Raw genomic sequence first — 21,439 nt, forward strand, 5'->3', positions numbered from 1 at the left:
TCACCATGCTGGCCAGGATGGTCTCAAGCTCTTTACCTCATGATCTGCCTACCTCGGCTCCCAAAGTGCTGGGATTACCGGCATGAGCCACCGTGCCTGGCCACACCTGTCCTTAAATGCACCCATCTGTCCATGGCCATGGTTGCTTCTTTGCCCACTATGAATATTATCAAAATGAATGAGATTTATTCTCTCCATGCTTGTTTGAGAGTAGGGTACTGCACATGTGTGAAAGCATGCCTAGTGTAGACATCTCAGAGTAGGGCTCATTTGGGAGCAGCCCTTCCAAGGATGTGGTATGCAGTTGCAAAGCAGCATGTAACTATATATAACCTGGAAATAGGCTGCTCTTCCCTGATTCTTTGACAGGGCACATTTCTATATGTTGGCTTTGTTGGCTGCTGCCTTTATGTGTGTATGTGTGTGGGATGGTTACTGAAATTTTGAGGCTATATATATTTTGTTGCAACAGTGAGAATGTGGTAGCAACCTGGTGTTCCTCTTGCCAACAAGAGCACAGTACAGAGGGCTCCTTTCCTGGTCCTGCTGTGGAGGGCATATTTAGCTGCTGCTAGAACATGAATTGGCACTGAAAATACATTTGCAGAATAAATGAATGAATGAAAGAATGAATGAAGAATAAATGTACAGAAGTAGGCACTTGGCTTGGGATGAAGAAACCACTATTTTGAAGCATTTTTGGATCCTTAGAGAAAAGATAGTTCAAAAGTTCTTGATTGCTCATTAGCCAAAATGAGGACACCAGGGTCACATTCCCAATGAGGTCTTTATTAATTTAGGACAGTGGTTCTTCACCCTTTTTGGGTTATAGACCTCTTTTGGAATCTGATGACAACTGTGAGCCCTCTTTAGGAAAATGCACATGTTGAATATATACACACATTTTTGCATATAATTTAATTTTAGGGAGCTCAGAGACCCCTCCCATGAACTCATTTGGCCCCCAGGTTAAGACCCCAATAATTTAGATGAATAGAATCTGGCAGTAAAGTGGCAGAATGGAGAAAGAATTGAGGCTAAGAACTAGATTTCAATTATATTCTCATATCTGTTTCTAATTAGCTCTGTGAATATAATTTCATTACTCCAGGGTTCAGTTTTCTCATGTGAAAAACAAAGGGGTAGGCTTAATTCTAACCAAAGATTCATCTGGTGTCAGCATTCTGGAAGGAGAAGCTGCTGGCATATTCCACAGGAACATCACTTCTTCCACCAAGGTTTCTCTGCTGGTTTCCTCCTTGGTACACATTGCTTTCTTTGTACTTCGAAAAGAAGGCTTCTTTCCTCAGCAGGTAGGCTCCCAATCAGGTGGCACTAATTTTAATCTAACTCAAAAATCTGCACAGAGGCCATAGCTCTCCGGTCACCTCACTTCCTCTTCCTTCCACAGTGCTCTCATAGTTATCAAAGAGGACTTCAAACAAATCACCTGGACAGAAGCGGGGCAGGTTAGAAGCAAGCTGGCGGGAACATCCTGGCACTGCCTATTCAGGTGAATGGATTATAGCTCGTCCACTTTCCTCTTTGCTTTCTCCTGGACTGGCATGAAACAGAAATAAACAGTTGTAACCACCACAGGGAGGAACTCTGCAATGTGCTGGCTGCAGCCATTCTTAGTTTTTTGCCAGCGAATCCACTAACTTAATATTTTTCTTTGTATCACAGCTTTACTATGCTTTTAAAAAATAGGAACTTTATGTCTCTAAATACCTGGTGCTTTTAACACAAAATTAAAAGCAAATTACCTAAAGGGAGTGTTTACATTCCCTCAGACAAGCCAGGCACAGTTATTCAGTAATCAGTGGTGTCTCTTCCCCATCCCCAAAAGCAAGTGCCTGTATCCGTTTTTTTCAAAGATCACAGTATGATGTCAACATCCAGGACTTGCAGCCCCTTTCCAGTGGCCCCGCTAAGTGGTGACCAGCTTCATTTTGAATGTCCTAAAATGATTGGTAATTAACTACCTTCTGTGGCAACTCACTGTATTTGTAGCCCTAATCTCAGGCTCAAATGTACCCAGTAGCTTTACATCCCGAGCCCTAGTGCTACTGTGCGAGAATGAAGAATTACAAATAATGTCTTGAGTCTCTTTTCTTTGCCAGGCCTTTCCAAGTGTGCTTTCCAAATGTCATCTCTCATCTCACTCAATCCCCACAATATAACTGCAATGTCACGCAAAGGTAGGCTCTACGAGCGCAGATTTTTAAAAATCTGATTTGTTGACTGTTGTGTCCCTAGTCTCTAGAACAGTATCTGGGCAATATTTGGCACTCAATAAGTATTTGCTGAATGTAAAGATATTTACTGATATTATCCCCATTTTACAGATGAGAAAACAGTCAGAGGTCAAACACTACTATAAGCTACAGGGGTACTTTAATAGGATCCAAAAGAATAAAGCCATTATGAGGAAGATAACATTTGTGTCCAAGAGGTTCTGCCTCATGCCACACCCCCAAGACAGCTGCCCATTCCACCTTTTCTTGTGATGGACACAGCTGAACCCCGTCATTGGCACTGGAGAAAAGTGGTGTCATGGTTTCAGAATGCCACTTACGATTGGTTGATGGTTAGTTAGAATTAAAGGGTCATAAGGGTTACCAAGGGCCTCATTTGGAGCAGTATATTGTACAAAAAGCGTGGCCGTGGAGGATGGCATCTGATTATCACACTTCTGACTGAAAACTGAGGGAGTAAAAGTGGTAGGAAAGGCAGAAGCAAACATAAGCAAACACAAACCACAAACCAAATTAAAGCAAAACAAACATCAAAGAAACTAAAAACTCCAAAACCCAACACAAAGTAAAACTTATGAGCTGGAACAATGGAGAAACATTTCATGAGGGTTTGTCTTCGTTTTTCTCTGGAACAAACTATACTTCTTTTAACCTGAGGAGCCCTGATGCTACTTGTTGGAATGTTGCTGTAGGCTAAACAATAATGCCCTATTTCAAGTATCACTTTTTTTCTTGCAAACACCACATTCCTTGTGAATTTACATCTTCTTCTGAGTTTCACTAAATGAGAGAATATCACCCTTACCCTGACTTTAAAAAATTTTCTTTATGAATGGCTAAAAAAATCCCAGTATGACAGTTTTTTAGTTGACCAGGAGAAATATTTTTGATGAATGGAATATTTTCTTTGGTAAACAAACAACAAACACCAACTCAAAACCAATCAAATAAGTTTCTTTGGTAAAGTGGACGTTAATGTCTTGGTTGGAATTAATTGAAAGAAAAAAACACCGCTTGTTCAAGTGTTTGCAGGGATCAATTTTTCCCTCTTTATAGTAATTCAAAAAGTAAAACTTGACGAAGTAAAGACTTAGATTTTATGGGGATGTGATTCTGAGTTACTTCTAAAGTGTCTTCTCCACAGTGGGGCTAAACCAATGCGGCAGAGCAATAATCAATAATCAGTATTAACAAATAAATAATAATTATCTAACAATAAATAATAAAGCTTGGCATGCATAATCTCCCAATAGAAAAATTCATTTCACAGTCAGAATTCCATAAGCCTTCATTTCAAGTGCTGAAAAGAGAAGTTGACAAGTTTGAAAATGCCCTTCATTAAAAAATACAATATCCCAGGGTATACAGAGACTCAATCAACTTGGAAAACTACTATCTGTCATAAAACAAAGTTCCACAGTAAGTCATTCTGGTTGACCAAATTGAATGATTAAATTCTCAACAAAATCCATTTAATTGGTGTGTGTGTTGTGTCAGTTTTGTGGAGTCGCTTTAAGCCGAGGTGCTCCACGTGGCTGACACTAAATCAATGACTGATTTAGAACACACTGTTCAGAAAATGATTTAGCAACATATGATTTAAGAATAAAACCAATCCCCTCTTCAGTTGTGTTTATAAATAATAGCCTAGTTGCAGGCCCCTTGCAGACAGAATTGATCGAAGATCTATTATGCAAACTTGCCCTTTTGTGAGGACTGTACTTGTCCTCAGATTAAAGCTTATTATCTTCTAGTTGAGCGCATAACACTTGTATTATCACTTAGTGTGTCTGCAGGGGAGACTGAGCAAGTGCGTAATGCATTAGCTACAATCCCCTGCACATGTATTTAGAACTGTATGGACAACAGTACATGAAATAGAAAGCCTAGGTTTGCACTTGGTATGGTTACATCTGAATTATTTGGGCTTTTTTGCTGTTTTGGAAAGACAACGGCAAACCTAAACCTCAAACATTTTAATCCCAGACACTAAAAAAATGTCTGCCCTGTGGCCAATAAAGTCCTATGTTCCTTCTTTGGAAATGCATTTTGAGAGGAGTAATAGCCATCTTTTGAGAAAACTGAAAATTGGCCTGCCCTGTCTTAGGTATGCTGAAATGATGAAAATCCTTTAGTGGTGTGACCTGAGTGAGTCACTTTATTCTCCTAGGTCTCAGTTTCCTCCTCTGCAGAAGATGGGTAACTTGCACAGCATGTCTGCTAAGGTTCAGAAAGGTAAGATGCTTTTGGGAAATGCTTACCACTATAGATGTCTAAATAAGCTACATCTCCAAAAGGGAAAAATACTGTAGATATTTGCTATAAATGTAACCAGGTTTTAGCTTCATTTTTATAAATTTAAAGAAATGCAGGGGCCTGGACAACGTATACAGCCTTTTTAGATCTAACTCATTTCTGTTTGGATCTATGAACCATTCTTCTGTAGATACTGGAAGTCAGGAGTGTAAATATCTAGGCTTGTTAATACACAGAAGGGCCTTGCTATGATGAAGTAGAAGGACATCAAAAAAGGTGTAGGGGGAACCAGCAAGGTGAGGTGCAGCCAGTTTAGTAAGAGAATTGGACTGCCATCATTGATAGATTTGTATTAGTGAATACTTTGTCCAGTCTTTTCCATCTGTCTCCCTTTTGGCCCTTTATCTCCCTGCACTTCTACAAAGCTTCTCAGTGTCAGGACTTAGACTTACTAAAGATCTTCCTCTCTGTCTCTGAGCAGGTGTGTTTCATAGCAAAGGCAGACTGGCACTACAAGTTGGAAGCAACAGCAAATTACTATTTCAGTGTTCGTTTTTTTCCCTCAGTTATGCGTGGGCAGATGTTTCTGGGTATCCATGCAAAAAATGCATGTAGGGCCAACCACAAACAGCTGTACCAGCTGGCTATTTTGTTGTCGTTGTTAAAATGGAGACACTATATCTGGGTCCAAGTAGACACCTGCTTTTGCTCCATCATGCCAGGTATTTGGGTTTGGCTCTGTGGTTTTGGGTCCCTGGATCCTCCTGCCAAGAGCTGTAACTAATAAAGCAGACCCATTTGGTGACAAGTGACAAGCTCTTCCAAAATAGAATCACACCAGTTCTGCAGTGCTGGAGCTGTCATTGGTTTTAAGGTGTTTTAACCAAACCAAACTATACAAATGTTAAAAGCATACCAATGGGGGAATATGATAATTTCATTCTAGACAACAAAACTGCTTCACCTGGGTGAATTTAGAGGTGAAACAATTTTAGTCCATGAGTGATGGCCACTCTACCACGTATCAGTTTCCAAGGCTCTGGCTTGCTTTTGCTGGTCAGAACTTTCAGAGCATCTCCTTTGGTGTTAGGGAGCTAGGTGAGACAGCTAAAACCTCAAACCACAGACCATGGCTGGAGCTACTGCTCTACAGAAGTTCTGGAAGCCTTATTGTTTGAACAATGCTTAAAAGCTGTTTCTGCCTTGGCAGTTGACCTTTCTATCAGTGGGTTTTGTCACAATGCCAGCAACATCTGCAGTTTGGATAAGACAGGATCCTGCTTGTTAATAAGCTTTCTTCTATTTGATCTTAGTTTAAGAGACTATAGGTCTCCTAGGGTGTGTGTGTGTGAATTCTCATAACAACTCTTTTGTTTTAAAGACTGAAAATATGCCATGCCCATTTCTCCCCATTATCTCTTACTTTTTTTTTTTTTTTTGGCAATGCCTGTTTCCTATCTTTAAAAAAGGGAACAACTTTGAATTTAATTGTTTCATTAACATAATCTCTTTGGTCTTGATAAGACCTAAGGTGAAAATATACCAAGCAGACATTATCACACTGTTGTAATTTGGTCAACCACACGGGTACTATCGATATCCACCATTTCTACACACTCAATTTCCTCCCGGTTCTCAGGATTTTTCTTCTCTTTCCTTTTTTTCTTAGAGGGTGGCAGGAAAGTCAGTATCACAGGTAAAATGGCAAAGCAGTGAAAGAAGGTGACAAATGCTATTAAAAACAAGCACCTGAACAGTGTACAGGTCAGATTTGAAGGCACAGCTGCAAGAGGAATCAGACCAACAATATAGCAGAGGTAACTCTGTAAAATAGCTACCCCATGCACTTCCAGGGCATTTTTTACCCATTTAGTTCTTGTGAAATCCTTGCCCAGAACAAATGTGGATAACAGTGGAGCACAATTGTCAATTGTGTAATTAATTCCATAAATTAAGCATAGCACAGAAATGCAGTCCAGTTCTACTTTCCATAATGTCATGAAACCTATCACTCCAAACTCCACGGACACAACTGTTAGAGTGATCCAGACGTTAATCAGTGAATCTGCCACCAGGAATGCCGAGAAGAAGAGCAGGAACAAAGCACTGATGCAGGAGTTGTGCAGGGGGGCTCCCAGAGAGGAGGCATATCGATCCATGTACACAAAGGACGGATTGAAGACGATGAACTTCACCTTGGAGGTGACAGAAAGTCTCCTCAGGGTTTCCAAGAGATCATAGAGTTCTTCTCTGTTTGTTTCCATGGTCTTGGCCACCAGAAACATTCTGGAGGCCACTACATCGACCTCATCATTGTATTTTTTAGAGAAGATGATGTCCTCTTGAAAATGTGAAAATTGAGGGGCTTTCAGAAAGGAATTCCTCAACATGTCTGTGAAATTTTTCTTAGGCAAGCCAGTGGATACATTGAGTTTCCGAAGGTAATTTAAATAGCTCTCAAACCAGGATATCCGCACAAACCCCTTGGTGTATTCTAGAACATCTTCTTGGACACTAGTGTTCCAGTATTCTATAGACTCATATATGTAAAACCCAATCACAGGACTGTAGTTGCTAAAGTACTTTTGCTGGGCAGTAGTGTACTCAATGGTTTGTGTCGCGGTTGCTACGATGTTACTAAGGTCTGACCCTTCACTGACCTGCAGATAGCCCATTAAGGCAAAGGAAATATAAATAAGGTAAAAGAGAACTACAAAAGGCTTGACATAGGTGTTGGTTATCCAGTCACAGTAATAGCGTTTGAGGAAACATACCAATAGGTGACTCTCGTAAGTGTTTGCTTCCTCGCCTTCGGTTGTGTCCTCACTGAATCTGGCTGTCAGGAGAAACCTGTACCATGCCGGCTTCTCCTGCAATGCCTCAGGCTTTGGGACTTTTCTACAGAAGATACTATGCTGGTAATTGTTTTCTATGTAGCCAGTGAACACTAGGCTGGAACCATAAAACGAGAGTACATAGAGGTAGTTGAAGAAGATTGCAATACAGGAATTGCAGCAGAAAATCCTGGCTGCCTCAATGTTTGTGAAAGGGCTGGCCCCTATGCCAAAGGTGACCAGGTACATGGCAGTGGTGAGAGAAAAGGAGAGCATGGAGTCTGCATAGACTGCTGCAGTTCTCTCTTTAACATGTTGGTCTTCTCTAGTTTTCCTCCAGGAGGATAACATTTCAAAAGTCCCATATAATCCATGACCTAAGGGGGCAGAAAAAGACCAGAGCAGAAGTTTAAAGGACTAATCTCTTAAGAGGGAAATCAACTTGATTATGAGGGACTACTGGGTCAAGGCAAACGTAACCAACCCTAGTGGTGATGGGTATGTGAATGCCAATGATTTCTCCTATGGGGAGATAGACCCAAGTTTTGATGAATCATAAATGTTAATGAAAGGGCAGCTAGAGAAGCAAAGATCTTCATATTCCCTCTGGCTTAAGAAAGTTCTCTTCTTTGGAGTGTTCCACCAACCAAACTGCACTTAGATGAACTTTTGCCTATAGAAAGCTGAGTAGAGCCAGGCATGGTGGCTCATGCCTGTAATCCTAGCAACTTGGGAGACTGAGGAAGGAAGATGACTTGAGACCAGGAGTTTGATACCAGCCTGGACAATGTAGCAAGACCCTGTCTCAAGAAAAAAAAAAAAAAAGAAAGAAAGAAAATGAAAGAACTTAGCCAGGAATCGTGGCTCATATCTGTAGTCTCAGCTACTCGGGAGGCTGAGGTAGGTGGATCTCTTGAGCTTGGGAATTGGAGGCTGCAGTGAGCTATGATTGTGCCACTGCACTCCAGCCTGGGTAGCAGAGCAAGACCCTGACTCTAAAAAGAATAAAAGCTGATTAAACTTGTGCATATGTCTCCTGGGGATTTTTCCCATTAATAGCTTAGGGTTATTGGTGAAGTCTGGTTGGTGGAACATTCCAGAGAAGAGAAGATGTCTGGACACTCATCATTTTGCTTTCCATTCCCACAAGTCTGGCTAGGGGTCAGTGCAGAGGAAGACAGTGGGCAGAGGGTTCTGAGTTAATGTCCCGTCACCTCATTTAAAATTGGCCAACTGGCGGGTGTTAGTGATAAATAGGCAGTGTATTTAATTTGAGTCTTGACAGTAAACTAAATCACAGCCCCCTCTTTTTTCCCTCCCCAAATATTAGGGCAGGAAGCAATAAATCTGAGAAAGAGGGAAGCAAAATAAGTAGGAGTGAAGAAGTTTCAGTGAAGAAAACACAGAAAAAATAAGATAAATATGAACTCTCCTGGTTATTGATAAAAATTAGGATTCAAGTTGAAGGTTTATGACTTGCAATTTGTCTTCAGGGATCTGTTTGACCAATTTTGGACATTCATACATGACTTATCAAGCAGTGATATAATACGTCAGCAGTGACTCTGCTAGCTTCTGTGCACTATTTGATAGTGGCATCTGTGGGAAAGAGCCAGATCAGTAACCCCTCTGCATAACTGCTTAGTGCCTTCGCCTCCCGGTTTGGTATTTCAGCAATACCGAAATAGCAGAGGTACAGTAAATGCCCATGTTCTGACTCCATACTACTGCCTGGAACCTGATCTAGCATGACTTCTACCACCTCTCCTAGTTGGAGTCAGACATTTCCCTACTTCAGGTCCCTGTGTTTCCAGGCCACTGCAACATTGGAAAGCCCACCAAAGTGACCCATTGTGGATTTCGATAACCCCTGTCTTGGCACTGAGTATCAGCAGATTGAATTTCCTGTTTCCATGCCTTGGCATATTCAATCCCATTATTGAGGATAATAAAATCTTTACTCTGTGGTACAATAGTCTTGTTTTTAAAAAGGAATTTAAAATCTCCAGCCAAGCATAATGCTGAATAAAGTGAGTCACTGTTATCTTGTGTGTACAATAGCTAAGTGCACATCTTCCCTCATGCCCAGGCTAGTATTTATATCCTTATTGTGAAGTCCTGGCCCCAAACCTGAATGCCCATTTCACAGTAATGATTTAGGCCTATTTCCTCAGAGGAATTTGGCATTTATCTTAATTTACTAGGCATCGTTTTACAGCCACTTTTAGAAGTCAGGTCAAGACTGTCAATTTGATAACTAGCACCAAGGCCCCTATTAAAATGAAGGCACCTAAACTCCCCAGACATGAAGTAAAAAGTACACTCATTGACTGGCATCCTGTTGCTAATTATGCTTAGGTAGTTAACATCTAGTCTGGAGACGGAACATGAGTCAATCTGTTTCTAGTATATTTTCAAGATGGACCCACTGACCTTTGATTAAGTAACCATTCCCTTGACAATGAGGGTAAAAAGAGAATATCTCTGAGGCACTGTCCCTGAAGAAGTAATATTGACTTTTTTTTTTTTTTTTTTTTTTCTGGGGCCATGTAGAGCAAGTAAGCTTTGGTGGGCAAAGCACACTTCAGGGGGTCACTCTAAATGGGAAATAATTTTTTAATGATACTTACTTGCCAGAAACACACAGAAAATTAAAACAGGGTTTTAGTACTGAGTCATTAAATATGGCAAGAAAATAAAGCACGTAGCAGAATTAGAATTAGCCATATAATAGAACTTAAATCTGTTTTGCAGTTCTTTTAAAAATCAGTGTGATGTTTTATAATGACATTATCTGACCCTGATTCTTGGAAAATACAATAGGAATCAATTTCTTACCTTGCTGTTGAATAATCTTAGAAGCTAATTGAGAAAAGGAATTTGAATTAACAGAGATATTAGGTGACAAGACTGAGGCTCCAGGGCCCAGAATGAAAGTAATCAAAATCAAGGAAAGGTAGAAGTAGGCTGTTGGCTTCTCTCTTGAGTTCTGTTGCTGCATTTTAAATGCCTTGTCCTTCTATAGTTTGATCTTTTATACTGAGTCCTGGCTCTTTTTGCGTATGTTCTTGGTTTGAGGGCAGCTCCAAAGAGAATTCTAATTTTATTCTTGGGGTTTTGGAAACAATGCCTTTCCTTAGTTCTTCTTGCTACAGGTGTGTACATGCAGCCACTCACAGAAATCAGAAGAGGCCCTGAGAAAGAATTTGTTCTAACTGATCACTCAGCATTTATTGCTAGTTATCCCTGGCTTTGCCTCCAAAGGCCCCTACCACCATTCCTGATAGGTCAGATTTCTCTTTCTCAAGCCACACCTCTCTAGCAGATTCCTACACCCGAAACCCCAAACTGGAGTTCCACAGCATCTTACAAGAGCCCTTTGGATTTCTGGAACAATTGCTGATACCATAACTGGGCCTCCTTCCTGAAGCTTTGTCAGTCAAGGGAGGGACAAGTGCCAACACAGCTGTGGTCACCTCTTAAGGATTAGAAGCCTGGAGTGCCTGGCTGGCAGTAGTCCTGGCTTACAGCTGGGTATTTTTGCTGAAGGGGTTGGCCTGTTATCCTATAGGGAAGCCCATCAGTGAGGACCCTGTTTTCTGGCCTGAATTCAAGGGGAGACACATTCCAAAAGCCCTAGGACATGAGGACCATCTTGCCCTCCAGAATGCCGGAATTATACCTGAGTTCCCCTTGAACTTTCAAGGGTATCCTTTTAAATGCAAACTCCTCTGGGACAGTGGTCTACTGAAGCAGCTTCTCTTAGGTCTGGGGAATGGGACAGAGAATGGAAGTGGGGATGGAATAAAGAGGAAATGGCAGGTAGGAGAATTTCACAGAGATGAATTTCTTCAGTTTTTCCTCCAGTCAGGTCTGACCTTATCTTTTACTAGCACTCCAGAAACTGAGCCACTTGGAGTCAAGGAGAGGCAGAGAAGATAGATTTTGGTAGGTTCTGTTCCTCTCCACTTTCCTCTTTCAGTGGATGGCTCCATTCTTTAGCATCACCATCATTCATTGCTCTATTTTTTTTTTTTTTTTGAGATGGAGTCTCACTCGATCTCCCAGGGTGGAGTGCAGTGGCGTAATCTTGGTTCACTGCAGCCTCTGTCTCCTAAATTCCAGTGATTCCCCTGCCTCAGCCTCCCGGGTAGCTGGGATTACAGGCACGCGCCACCATGCCTGGGTAATTTTTGTATTTTTAGTAGAGACGGGGTTTCACCATATTGGCCAGGCTGGTCTTGAACTCCTGACCTCAGGTGATCCGCCTGCCTCGGCCTCCCAAAGCGCTGGGATTACAGGCGTGAGCCACTGTGCCCAGCCCACTCTCTTAATTCTGGGGCTGTAGTCCAGCAAGCGGAACTCTAATACCAAATCTTGCAGACGTGGGCAAACAGATACTGCATGTGGACTGAAGATACTTTTCAGAGGTCTGATTATTGTTTCCTACTTTTTAAAAAGGTATTTTAAAAGCAAAAGTACTGCTGTTTGCTTTGCACTCTAGGTTTAAAAACTTCTCTACAAAGTAGTTCTATAAGCTTCTCTGTGAAATCTGACCAGTGGGCCTATGTCATTGGCATAAAGCATAACTTTGGCAAATAACAATTTCCCATCTCCAAAGTCCCAAGTCTGTTCACAAGGACTCCCTGGTGACAGAACTCATGGGGTGGGGGCAGGGCGGAGCTACCTAAATACAGATTTTGATTTTGGTCACTAGGGACCCTGTGGTGGTAACGGGAGTCATGACTCATCATTTGAGGGCCAGGTCACAGCCTGAGACCTTGAGGTAAAAGACTATATCATAGTGAGGATATCAGGAACCTCAACATCCTGACATCCTGACATTCTAAGGATTACCCTGGATGATACAACATCCCAGGGGATTCCTTCTTTTACAGTCACAGTGTAAGACTGAGGAGTTGCCAGCGGGAACTGTTAAACACATCTTGATTCTATCAGATTTTGAAGATAAAAATGGTTTTAAAGCATTCTCTTGTCCTTTAAAAGCATATTCAAGATGTTTGTTTCTATTTTTGTTACACTGCATGTCTGTATTGTTACATGCATAAGAACAAATGCATATTAGTATGTGAAAACACACACACACATATAAAGAGAGAGAGAAAGAGAAAGAAGAGCGCGCCAAGTTCTAATTATTCATGAGTGAATACTCTGAGGCAGCTCGAGGTTTTAGTCAGGCCAGTAGGGTTCTTCACTAATGCTGAGGCAAAATTTGGGCCAGGAGTGTGATTTTAAAAAGAAAACTGCTTTTATTAATTTTATTTGCAGTAAACTTTGGGGTTGTCATCTAATAAAATAAAATATTAAAGAATTTAGGCTAGGCCGGGTGCGGTGGCTCATGCCTGTAATCCCAGCACTTTCAGAGGCTGAGGCGGGTGGATCATGAGGTCAGGAGTTTGAGACCATCCTGGGTAACACGGTGAAACCTCGTTTCTACTAAAAATACGAAAAATTAGCCGGGCGTGGTGGCGGGTGCCTGTAGTCCCAGCTATTCAGGAGGCTGAGGCAGGCAGGAGAATGGTGTGAACCCAGGAGGTGGAGCTTGCAGTGAGATCGTGTCACTGCACCCCAGCCTGGGCAACAGAGTGAGACTCCCTCTCAAAAAAAAAAAAAAAAAAAAAAAAAAAAAAAATTTAGGCTAGTAATTTTTCTTCTTTTCAAAAGAATTTTTATATCTGAATGTGTTGTTAACTCTCAGACTTTGCAGCTAATGAAGAGAAAAAGAAGCACAGATGATAAATAACACTAATGGTGGAAAAAAACTCAACTGGCCAATCCTCCCATCACTGAGGGTGACTATCAAGCACCCTCAAGATTAAATCTTACTGTCACCCAGAACTTTCTGGGGCCTGATCAAAGCCTTCAGGGTTGTTTATAATCCAGTAAGACAGAATCCACTAACAAATAGTTGAGAGTTAACCTTTCTTTACCCAGTAGATATACTTCTGGAAAGTTGCTCATAAAGTGAATAATATTTTAAATGTATTTAGTGGTTTTGCTATTGGAGACAGTCTGGGTGATTTGTTGTTGGTGGTGGTGGTGTTGTTTTGTTTTCAATGAATAATCAGAGGCAAATCGATCTACTTTGTACAATACTTCTGGATTTTGTAAGTCAGATTTTTCTTCAGGCCCAGATTCTCCCACCTGTCCCAATGTACATAGCCACAACACAGCAGCTGATAGATGCCTTTGGGTGCTACTCACATTTTAATCCTTTCCACACTAGCAAGATTTCTTCATCCTGAGTTCCTCAAAGTAAGGAATGGCTAAGAAGGAGGAAATGGGATGGCTTGCTGATTGATGGATGATCTTTCAGTTTCAACGTGAAAATATTTAATGTCATGAGTCAATGAAGCTGTTTATAGCATGCCTGGGCAGTGCTAAATTTCATATATGGAAATAAAATTACTATATTCTTCTCAAAAATTCATAGACTATAATCCATAAGCAAAATCTGCTTAAAGCCTATTTTATTCTTAGAAAAACTTCACTAAGTAGCTCATGTTTATAAGATGCCTGTTTTTCAATGACATCCACATAAATTCATGATTTTTGTGTTTTTTTTAGAAGAAATTTAAAGTGTATATATGTCTGGGTTGAGTAACATCTATTTTCAGGGAGAAGTTCATTAATTGGGTTACATTTACACTTTGCCAGTTATAAACATTTACTTTCTAAGCTGAATTGTTTGGTTTATCGCAGCCTGTTTTGTCTCACAGTTAAGAGTAAGAATAAAGGTGTACTCTGTTTAAGTAAAGACAGATGCTCACATCAGGGGGAACACACACATCTTATTCTTTGTACCAGATACTTGTCACATTTTGAAAATTCTAATCAGAGCATTGGGTTTTAGTCTTAGAAATGATTTTTCTTCACTAGATAGCTGCAAAAGAGAGCCCTAGAAATGAATTTGCTTATAGCTCTTCCTTGTTTAAAGATAAAGTATTTCAATATTGTGTGTATGTACATTATATAAGACCAGTGTGTATAAATGTGGCCCATAATATATGCTATGGTCATTGTGTAATTTCTTTTCGTATAGAATACAGATGTAATATATAAACATGTATATATGGCATATCTTATTCAAATATATTTTATATATTTACATATAAAATGTTGGACTCTATATACCAGATAATACATACAGAGAAATATATAGTACTTCTATTTAAATATTCAAGCAATATATATTACATAATATATGTTATAAACACATTGTATACATATAAATACATAACATGAGCTTACTACATATCATATTGCATATGATATATAATACAGCTAATGTGATATATAATATATATTATGCACATAGGTTATAAAGACACACATACACACAAGATGAATAGTTGGCAGATGTGAAATTTATGTTACTGATGAGGCAAAATAATGTTAGTGTTGCTACACCAATCAGTGTAGAGAAGGGGCTATAGAATCCCTCTCTTGGGCTCCATCTGTCTATATTTTGGTTCTTGAGTAATAAAATAGCCTTGGTGAAATGCAGAGTTTCCTTGACAATAACTATGAACCTGTTTGGGTTGTGAGCTTCTGTATATCCATCTGGTCAAGACTGCCCAGCTGTGACTTTCTGGGAGTCTAGTCCAAATGTAGATGCTAGGTATTCCTCCTCAGGGTCTATGTTTAGTTCAGTGTCCTCATGTTGCCTCCTGCTGCCCAAGCTTTACAGGGTCTGTCACTCCCTCATTCCCTGGGCAAGACCGGGTAGAGAGACCACCCAGGGGATATCTGGGAATCCTGGGTCAAAGACAAAGCCCCTTTGTATTCCTCTGCCTGAGTTCTGCCTTCCTGGATTTGTGCCCCCAAGTCCTGTTCTTGTCTTACTTTATGGTTAAAAATAGAACAATAAAACTTGTTTTATTCCATTCCCCTAAATCTATTTCTTTCCACCTACTCTCACCCTAATATGATTGGTGGAGCATAAGAATAAAAGGGCAAGAACGAATTACAAGCCTAAATTACATAATCTCCTTGTAAATTAGTCCCATAATGACCATGGGCCATTACAAAAAAAAGATATTCGGGAGACAAACTTTGGAAATACTGTAAAATAAAATATCTTTTTAAAAAATAGATGTACACAAAAATGTGAACAACAAAACTCTTACCAATCAGTTTTTTTCTCTATAACATGCTTCACCTATTACTGATTTATATCTAAGCAAAGGATTTCTACAGCATTCTAATATACTTCTACTCCATCAGGCAAATTGTCATATTGTTACAAATAATGGATTTCTACAATAATGTATTAGGCTGAACCACACAAAATTACCATTTTTGTAGTTCAAAAATGACCAGATAGTGGTACCAAGTTTGTAGGTCAAAAATGGTTGGATATTGGCAATTTCATATGGCTTAAATTTTATTATTATCTGACTGATTTTTCCCCCATTTTCTCGTGACTTTAGAAATATATCAGAATACTCATCAGGAAAGCAAAACCTTTCAGGTTTGCTTAAGTTTAGAGCAAAAATAATTAATAATTACAATTTTTCAGTTGGAACTACATTTTTTGCATGAGTATTTTTACCCTTCCCTTTTTATGAGCTCCATGTACTGCATTACATTTCAAGTGGCATCATATGAGAACAAATTTTTGAAGAATGGAACCCAATCTTCTGGTTTCTGCTACATATGAATAATCTTAAAATACACAGCTGAAAGAAGCCAAACTTCCCTGCTATTATTCTTTTCCTAGGACTAATCCGCAAATTAGAAATAATCCACTAATTCTTTCTTCCTTTCACATCCTTGAATCTGAGTGGCCTGGTTGGATAATTCAAAAGGAAGAGGATACCCTGGATCTAACCGCTGACCTCAAATCCCAAACATCTGAAAAAGGGCTTAAAGAGTATTTTTCATCTCATAAATCTCTGGGGCTCTTGTATCTTGATAAATGCAAAGCAACCTTTATAAACTAGATTACATGTAGAAACTAATATCCAAACTCTTTCACTATGACTTCAATTCTCCTTTTTAGTTGTACAGGATGTACATGAAGCAACAAATCTTCCAGATGCAGAAGGGAGAAAACTTTCCTTTGGTTCCCTTCTATATCCTCTAACATTCTATCCCTTTCCTGATTTGTATCTGATCAGCAAAGCTGTGGAAACATTAAGTCTGTAAGGAGAGCTTGCACATAGAAAACCTATGCCAATTTTAAAAATCATACCCAACTGGAGAATAATGGTGTAAATCTTCATCCTTTAAAGGAAATTCTATAACAGATTAAAATAATTAGCATCATATATTCACAAATAGCAATTCAAGTAACTCACTACTTGTTACCAATATATTTGCAAAGAAAGGATATTATTTTATGCACGATAAGGGTATAGACCAAATAAACTCTTCTCCAAATTAGAGTAACAAAAAAATGTCGATGAACATTTATAATACTGTAGACCTTTTAGGATTTCAGCTCTAAATAAACTGATATGACTCATCTGGACAGAGGTTTTGGCAGAAGTGGGATTGTCTAGTATGCACAACACTGATTAAAAACATTCTAAATCATGATGTATCTATGCTTACATCATTGCCAAAATGATTCATCTGTGTAGGATATATTCTTATTGCCAGAACTGTCACATATCATCTTGGCTAGAAACACACAGTCACATCCCATTATGATGAACTCTTAAGAGTTTATCCAAATTCTTTCCTCTTCTGGAATTTTGTCAGGTTAATACTGTTTGACACACGTGATCTTAAATTTTTCCATTCTAAATCTAGTGTCATTTTGGCATTTGGCTGGATTTGGCCTATGTGACCAGAATCACACTGACAATGTTCAGTTTGTTGAATTTTAAATCTATAATGTTTATCACATTGTAGACCTACTGACAGCCAAGGAAATGTCTGTTTGAGACTTTTTCTAAGATACTTTACCTTTTAAATGAGGCTTTTTGATTTGATATTGTATTTATATAACATACTAAATCAAGTTTTGCTTAAATCTACTTAGGTTAAGCATAGCCATTTTAAGCTATAGACAGGAAAATTTAAATACCGGACAGTTTTTTTGTAGTGCCAAAACACTTAGCACTGAATTTCTTCTTAGTCATTTGAAATATTTACTGGTATTTTAGGAATGGTCATCAAAAAAACCCAGAATTAAACGATGGCCTTGAATGCAACATTTATGAAGCGGCTCTTGCTTATATTTCATTTTATAAACTCTTAAAAATGAAGAGTTTATCTGAGAAATACAGGAGGGCGACCATCCTAAATCCAGGCACTGTTAGCTTTATGAGCATATTAAGCACCCATTACATTGTGCAAAGTATTTATTGCAAATGGGCCTTAGCTACTAAAACATGTAGCTTCCTTTCTTGTTATGACTAAGTAATTTGAGAACACTTTGGGCTGAGAATGTACAGAAAGGTTGCACACTGATTGTCAGCAGGGAAAACTGCCATCAAATCAATGCACATAACATTCCTCACAAATTGCAAACAAGGGCTTATTGGGCACCTGTGGTGCATGGTCTCTTTCACTGCAAATGCCAGATTTTTTCTGAATTGAACTCTGATGTAAAGTTCAGTGATACTCAGTCTGCGGATCTGTGGCATTACTATTTCTGGATTTGTTTTTTAAAGACACTTCCCTGCTAACAGCATCTTTCCATCCTACCATCTCTTACATCCCTGCACCAATACTATCTGCCATAGTCTGTTTTGTGTTGACTTTCCCTTACAATATTTAAAACCTCTTTAAAAAGTACAAAAAAGTAAGTTTTAAGAAATTTTAAATATTTCAATTTACTTTATAAAACTAATCTTAAGAAGTTTTGAATATTACAATTTCATTTTTAATAAAATTAAGTTTTGAATACTGCTATTTTACTTTGCTTAAAAGTAATTTTAAGAAACTTTAAATATTATAATTTTATTTTACTTAGTAAATTAATTTTTCAGAAGTTTTAAATATTCTAACATGCTTTGAGCTCACTGGTAACAACCTGGAATGTCATAAAATCAGCACTGATTGTACTTTTTCTAGCTCCAGCGTCCTTTTGCCTCACCTTAAGAACCTCACGATCTCCCTTCAGTTCTCCACTCTTTTCTTACTCCTATTTCTCTTCCTCCCACAAAAGCAGCAAGAAAATGAAAAGCTAAAAAACAAATGAAATGAAAACCCTTCCTGGAACCCCCAAAACATTCAAGATTGTGACTAATCGTGAGCAAAACATCTTAATTTCAACCTTGATACAGGCCTCTGTGGAAGCTACTAATACTCAGTCCTACTCACTCTTCAAGGAACCACCCTGTATTCCACAGTCAACCCACATGGTCTTGGGGTTATTGTAAAGAGGCAAGTTATGCTGCTTTCTTAATAGACTGAATTCAGGAGGAGGTACAGCAGCCTTCTTCTCCGTTGTTTTTAGCAGTGACAAGTACATTATCAAATTATCAGGCTGCTCAGTCTCCTTACGGTGCCCAGCTTTTCACAAAAGCTACCAGTATATGTTTATTGACTAGGTTTCAATTCCTCAGGCCACGGAGAATCGAGGGCCGAATGTAATTCTGTGGCTTTGCAGCCCCACCAGCCCTGCTTATCATGTGCCCATAACACAGCTGAGATTTCCTGAGGAAATTCTTTTCTACTACTCTAAAACAGGGCATAAGGCACACTAATGAACTCAACAGTGGTTATTTCTTAGTTAACAAAAAAGTGCCACTTCATTTGTCATGTTAAAAATGATTCCAAATGACATTTTAATTTTGTTAAAGGAATTGATAAGAAGCTGCTATAGAAAAGGGGGAAAGTGAACCTCTTGAATCCTTGGCCCGCAAGAACCCTGTCATCAGGCTTGCTGGGCATGCTATTTTTGATGACAGATGGACAGGGCAACCGATGTTATGGCTGCTATGGCTTTGTTTTGACCATTAATCTCTATCAGGGAGTTCCTGCAGCCCCTATGAGTGAACACACTGGAAGCACGCTGTCACCATCAGCATCGCTTTAAAATATTCTCCTGAGTTCATAGTAAGAATAGGAAAAAAGTTACTTCCTACTGGTTTCTCACATGTCACTCTTAAAGTTCTTATACATTTCTCATGTCCTTTTGTGTGATGCTCACATCCACTCTATTCATAAGGTGGGAAAACTGAGAGTAGCAGACACTCTCAGCATGCCCTCCCATTCCCCATTCTTGAGCTTGCTGAAGGCCTGACTACAAAGTCACCTGAAGGATTTCTCTGGCTGCAGGAGTGTGCTCGGTCTTCCCTGGGAAGTGCTGGGAGTTAACTGGCCTGGGGAGCAGCCCTCAATTAATCACAAGCCATCTGTGGGAAAATAGCCCAAATTCCTCACACCGGGGGAGGACTTCTCTGAAGTGTGTTTTACAAGGTCTCCCAAAGGTCCCCAGTGGGGCTGAACCACAGGTGCCCACAGCAATGGGCAGAATGTAATATACCTTGGGCTCATTAACATACCTTCAACTGCCTGCCTTCCTGTCTCACTTCCTCAAGCCCATACTGGTGCTTCCTGAGCTCACCTTCCAAATACACTACTTGTATCCAAATCTTTGTCTCAGGGCCCTGCTTATGGGGAAGCCCAACCTAAGCCACTGGGACACAGAGAAGATTAATACCTGCTAAACACCACATGGCTGCTCAATGGAGAGTCAGTGCTAGAACCCAGGACTTTGAACTTCTGGCACATTTACCAGATTAGGTTGTTTTTGGCTGATTACCAGCACTTTATAGAGTTGGTCCCAGGACTTTTGGGCAAAATGAAGATACTATAAATGAAACAAAGTTGTTAGATGGCTATTCCTGGCCTTTTAGGAACCCAGTCAACACCACCAGCAGGAGGAAACAGAAAAATGAAGGGTAGTAATTACCTAGCATGATGAAAGGGACTCCCAGGAAGGTGGAATTATATTTCCCACCAGTAAGATTGATGATCCCAGCTGCAGTGAGAGTGGCCAGGCTTATGGTCACTAATCCGAGCAGGCCTAGCCAGGGTTTGCTGCGGACGCAGTCCTGCATAGAGCAGCAAAGGATGGCCATGGTAACTACCAGGATCAGGCTGGTGACCAGGTAACGTTCTGATACGCGGCTGGTCTTCTGGAAATCTTCCCTCAGTGAGGAGGACGTGTAAGGGTACATTTTGACTTTGCTGTTGGATTTCTGAAACAGTCTGACAGTGTCGCAGAAGCTGGACTCCCACCTCTCGGCCACCATGTCATTTAGACTGTTGATTGACTGCAGGTAGTAGGTGAGCTGGATGGCCTCTGCAGATTTCACCCGGTCTTTGCTGTGCACAGTGACGCCCCCAAGCTGGTGCCCATTGTACACAGCCCTCCCGTCCTTTAAGTGAGTGATTGGGTATGTGATAGCAAAATTGGTCCGATTGGTGGCCCGAGCGTTCTTTAGCTCTTCCAGGACGTGCACTATGTCATCCACGATGCAAGTCTTATCATTATTCAGGATACATATATGGGCAAATGTGTAATTAAAACCAGGCCTTGGAACCTGGATCTTGGTGACAGCAGCATGCAACTGTGGGGAAAAAAATGACAGTATTTATTAATCAAATATTTCTATTTTTGTTTTTTGGAGAGGGTAGACATTCCATCTGTAAGCTAAACAGTTCAAATTAAATGTTATAAACCTAGATCAGAAATAGGTAGTAGGAATGTGAAACACACATTTGACCAGTGGTTCTCACAATGTGGCCCCTAGAACAACAGCAGCAGCACAACCTAGGAGCTTGTCAGAAATGAAAATTCTTAGGCCCCACACAGACCTGGTAAATCAGAATTTCTGGGGTGGAGCCCAGGAATTTGGGTTTTCACAAGCCCTCTTAAGAATTCTGATGCAGTTGACGTTTGAGAAATGCTGCATTAAAGCACCAGTGTTCTTTCCACGTGTTCTTTATTTGTGACCCAATTGGTCTATACTGTTGGGAAATCTTACATAGGTCCCCTGTTCAGTTTCCTTCTTGAAAATGTAACATAAAAAGTGAACTAAGGTGCAATTCCAAATGCAGATATCCTCTGCTGACTCCTCCTCTGATGCTGATTTGCAGGGCAGC

The 21,439-nt window shown here is 40.0% G+C and overlaps 1 protein-coding gene across 1 annotated transcript in view; it reads right to left on the reverse strand.

The window, feature by feature from the left end:
- Positions 1 to 1,511: 1,511 nt before the first annotated feature.
- The window catches only part of PTCHD1 (patched domain containing 1), a 65,450-nt gene continuing 45,522 nt past the window's right edge, over positions 1,512 to 21,439 (reverse strand). The window contains exons 2-3 of the mRNA XM_007991291.3: positions 20,244 to 20,904; positions 1,512 to 7,725 (exon numbers count right to left, since the gene is read on the reverse strand). Of these exons, the coding sequence (XP_007989482.1) occupies positions 6,071 to 7,725; positions 20,244 to 20,904 (2,316 nt within the window). The 3' untranslated portion in view covers positions 1,512 to 6,070. The remainder of the gene's footprint in view (positions 7,726 to 20,243; positions 20,905 to 21,439) is intronic.

Source organism: Chlorocebus sabaeus, chromosome X (assembly GCF_047675955.1).
Source record: "Chlorocebus sabaeus isolate Y175 chromosome X, mChlSab1.0.hap1, whole genome shotgun sequence".
In the NCBI taxonomy this organism is placed as follows: Eukaryota; Metazoa; Chordata; class Mammalia; order Primates; family Cercopithecidae; genus Chlorocebus; species Chlorocebus sabaeus.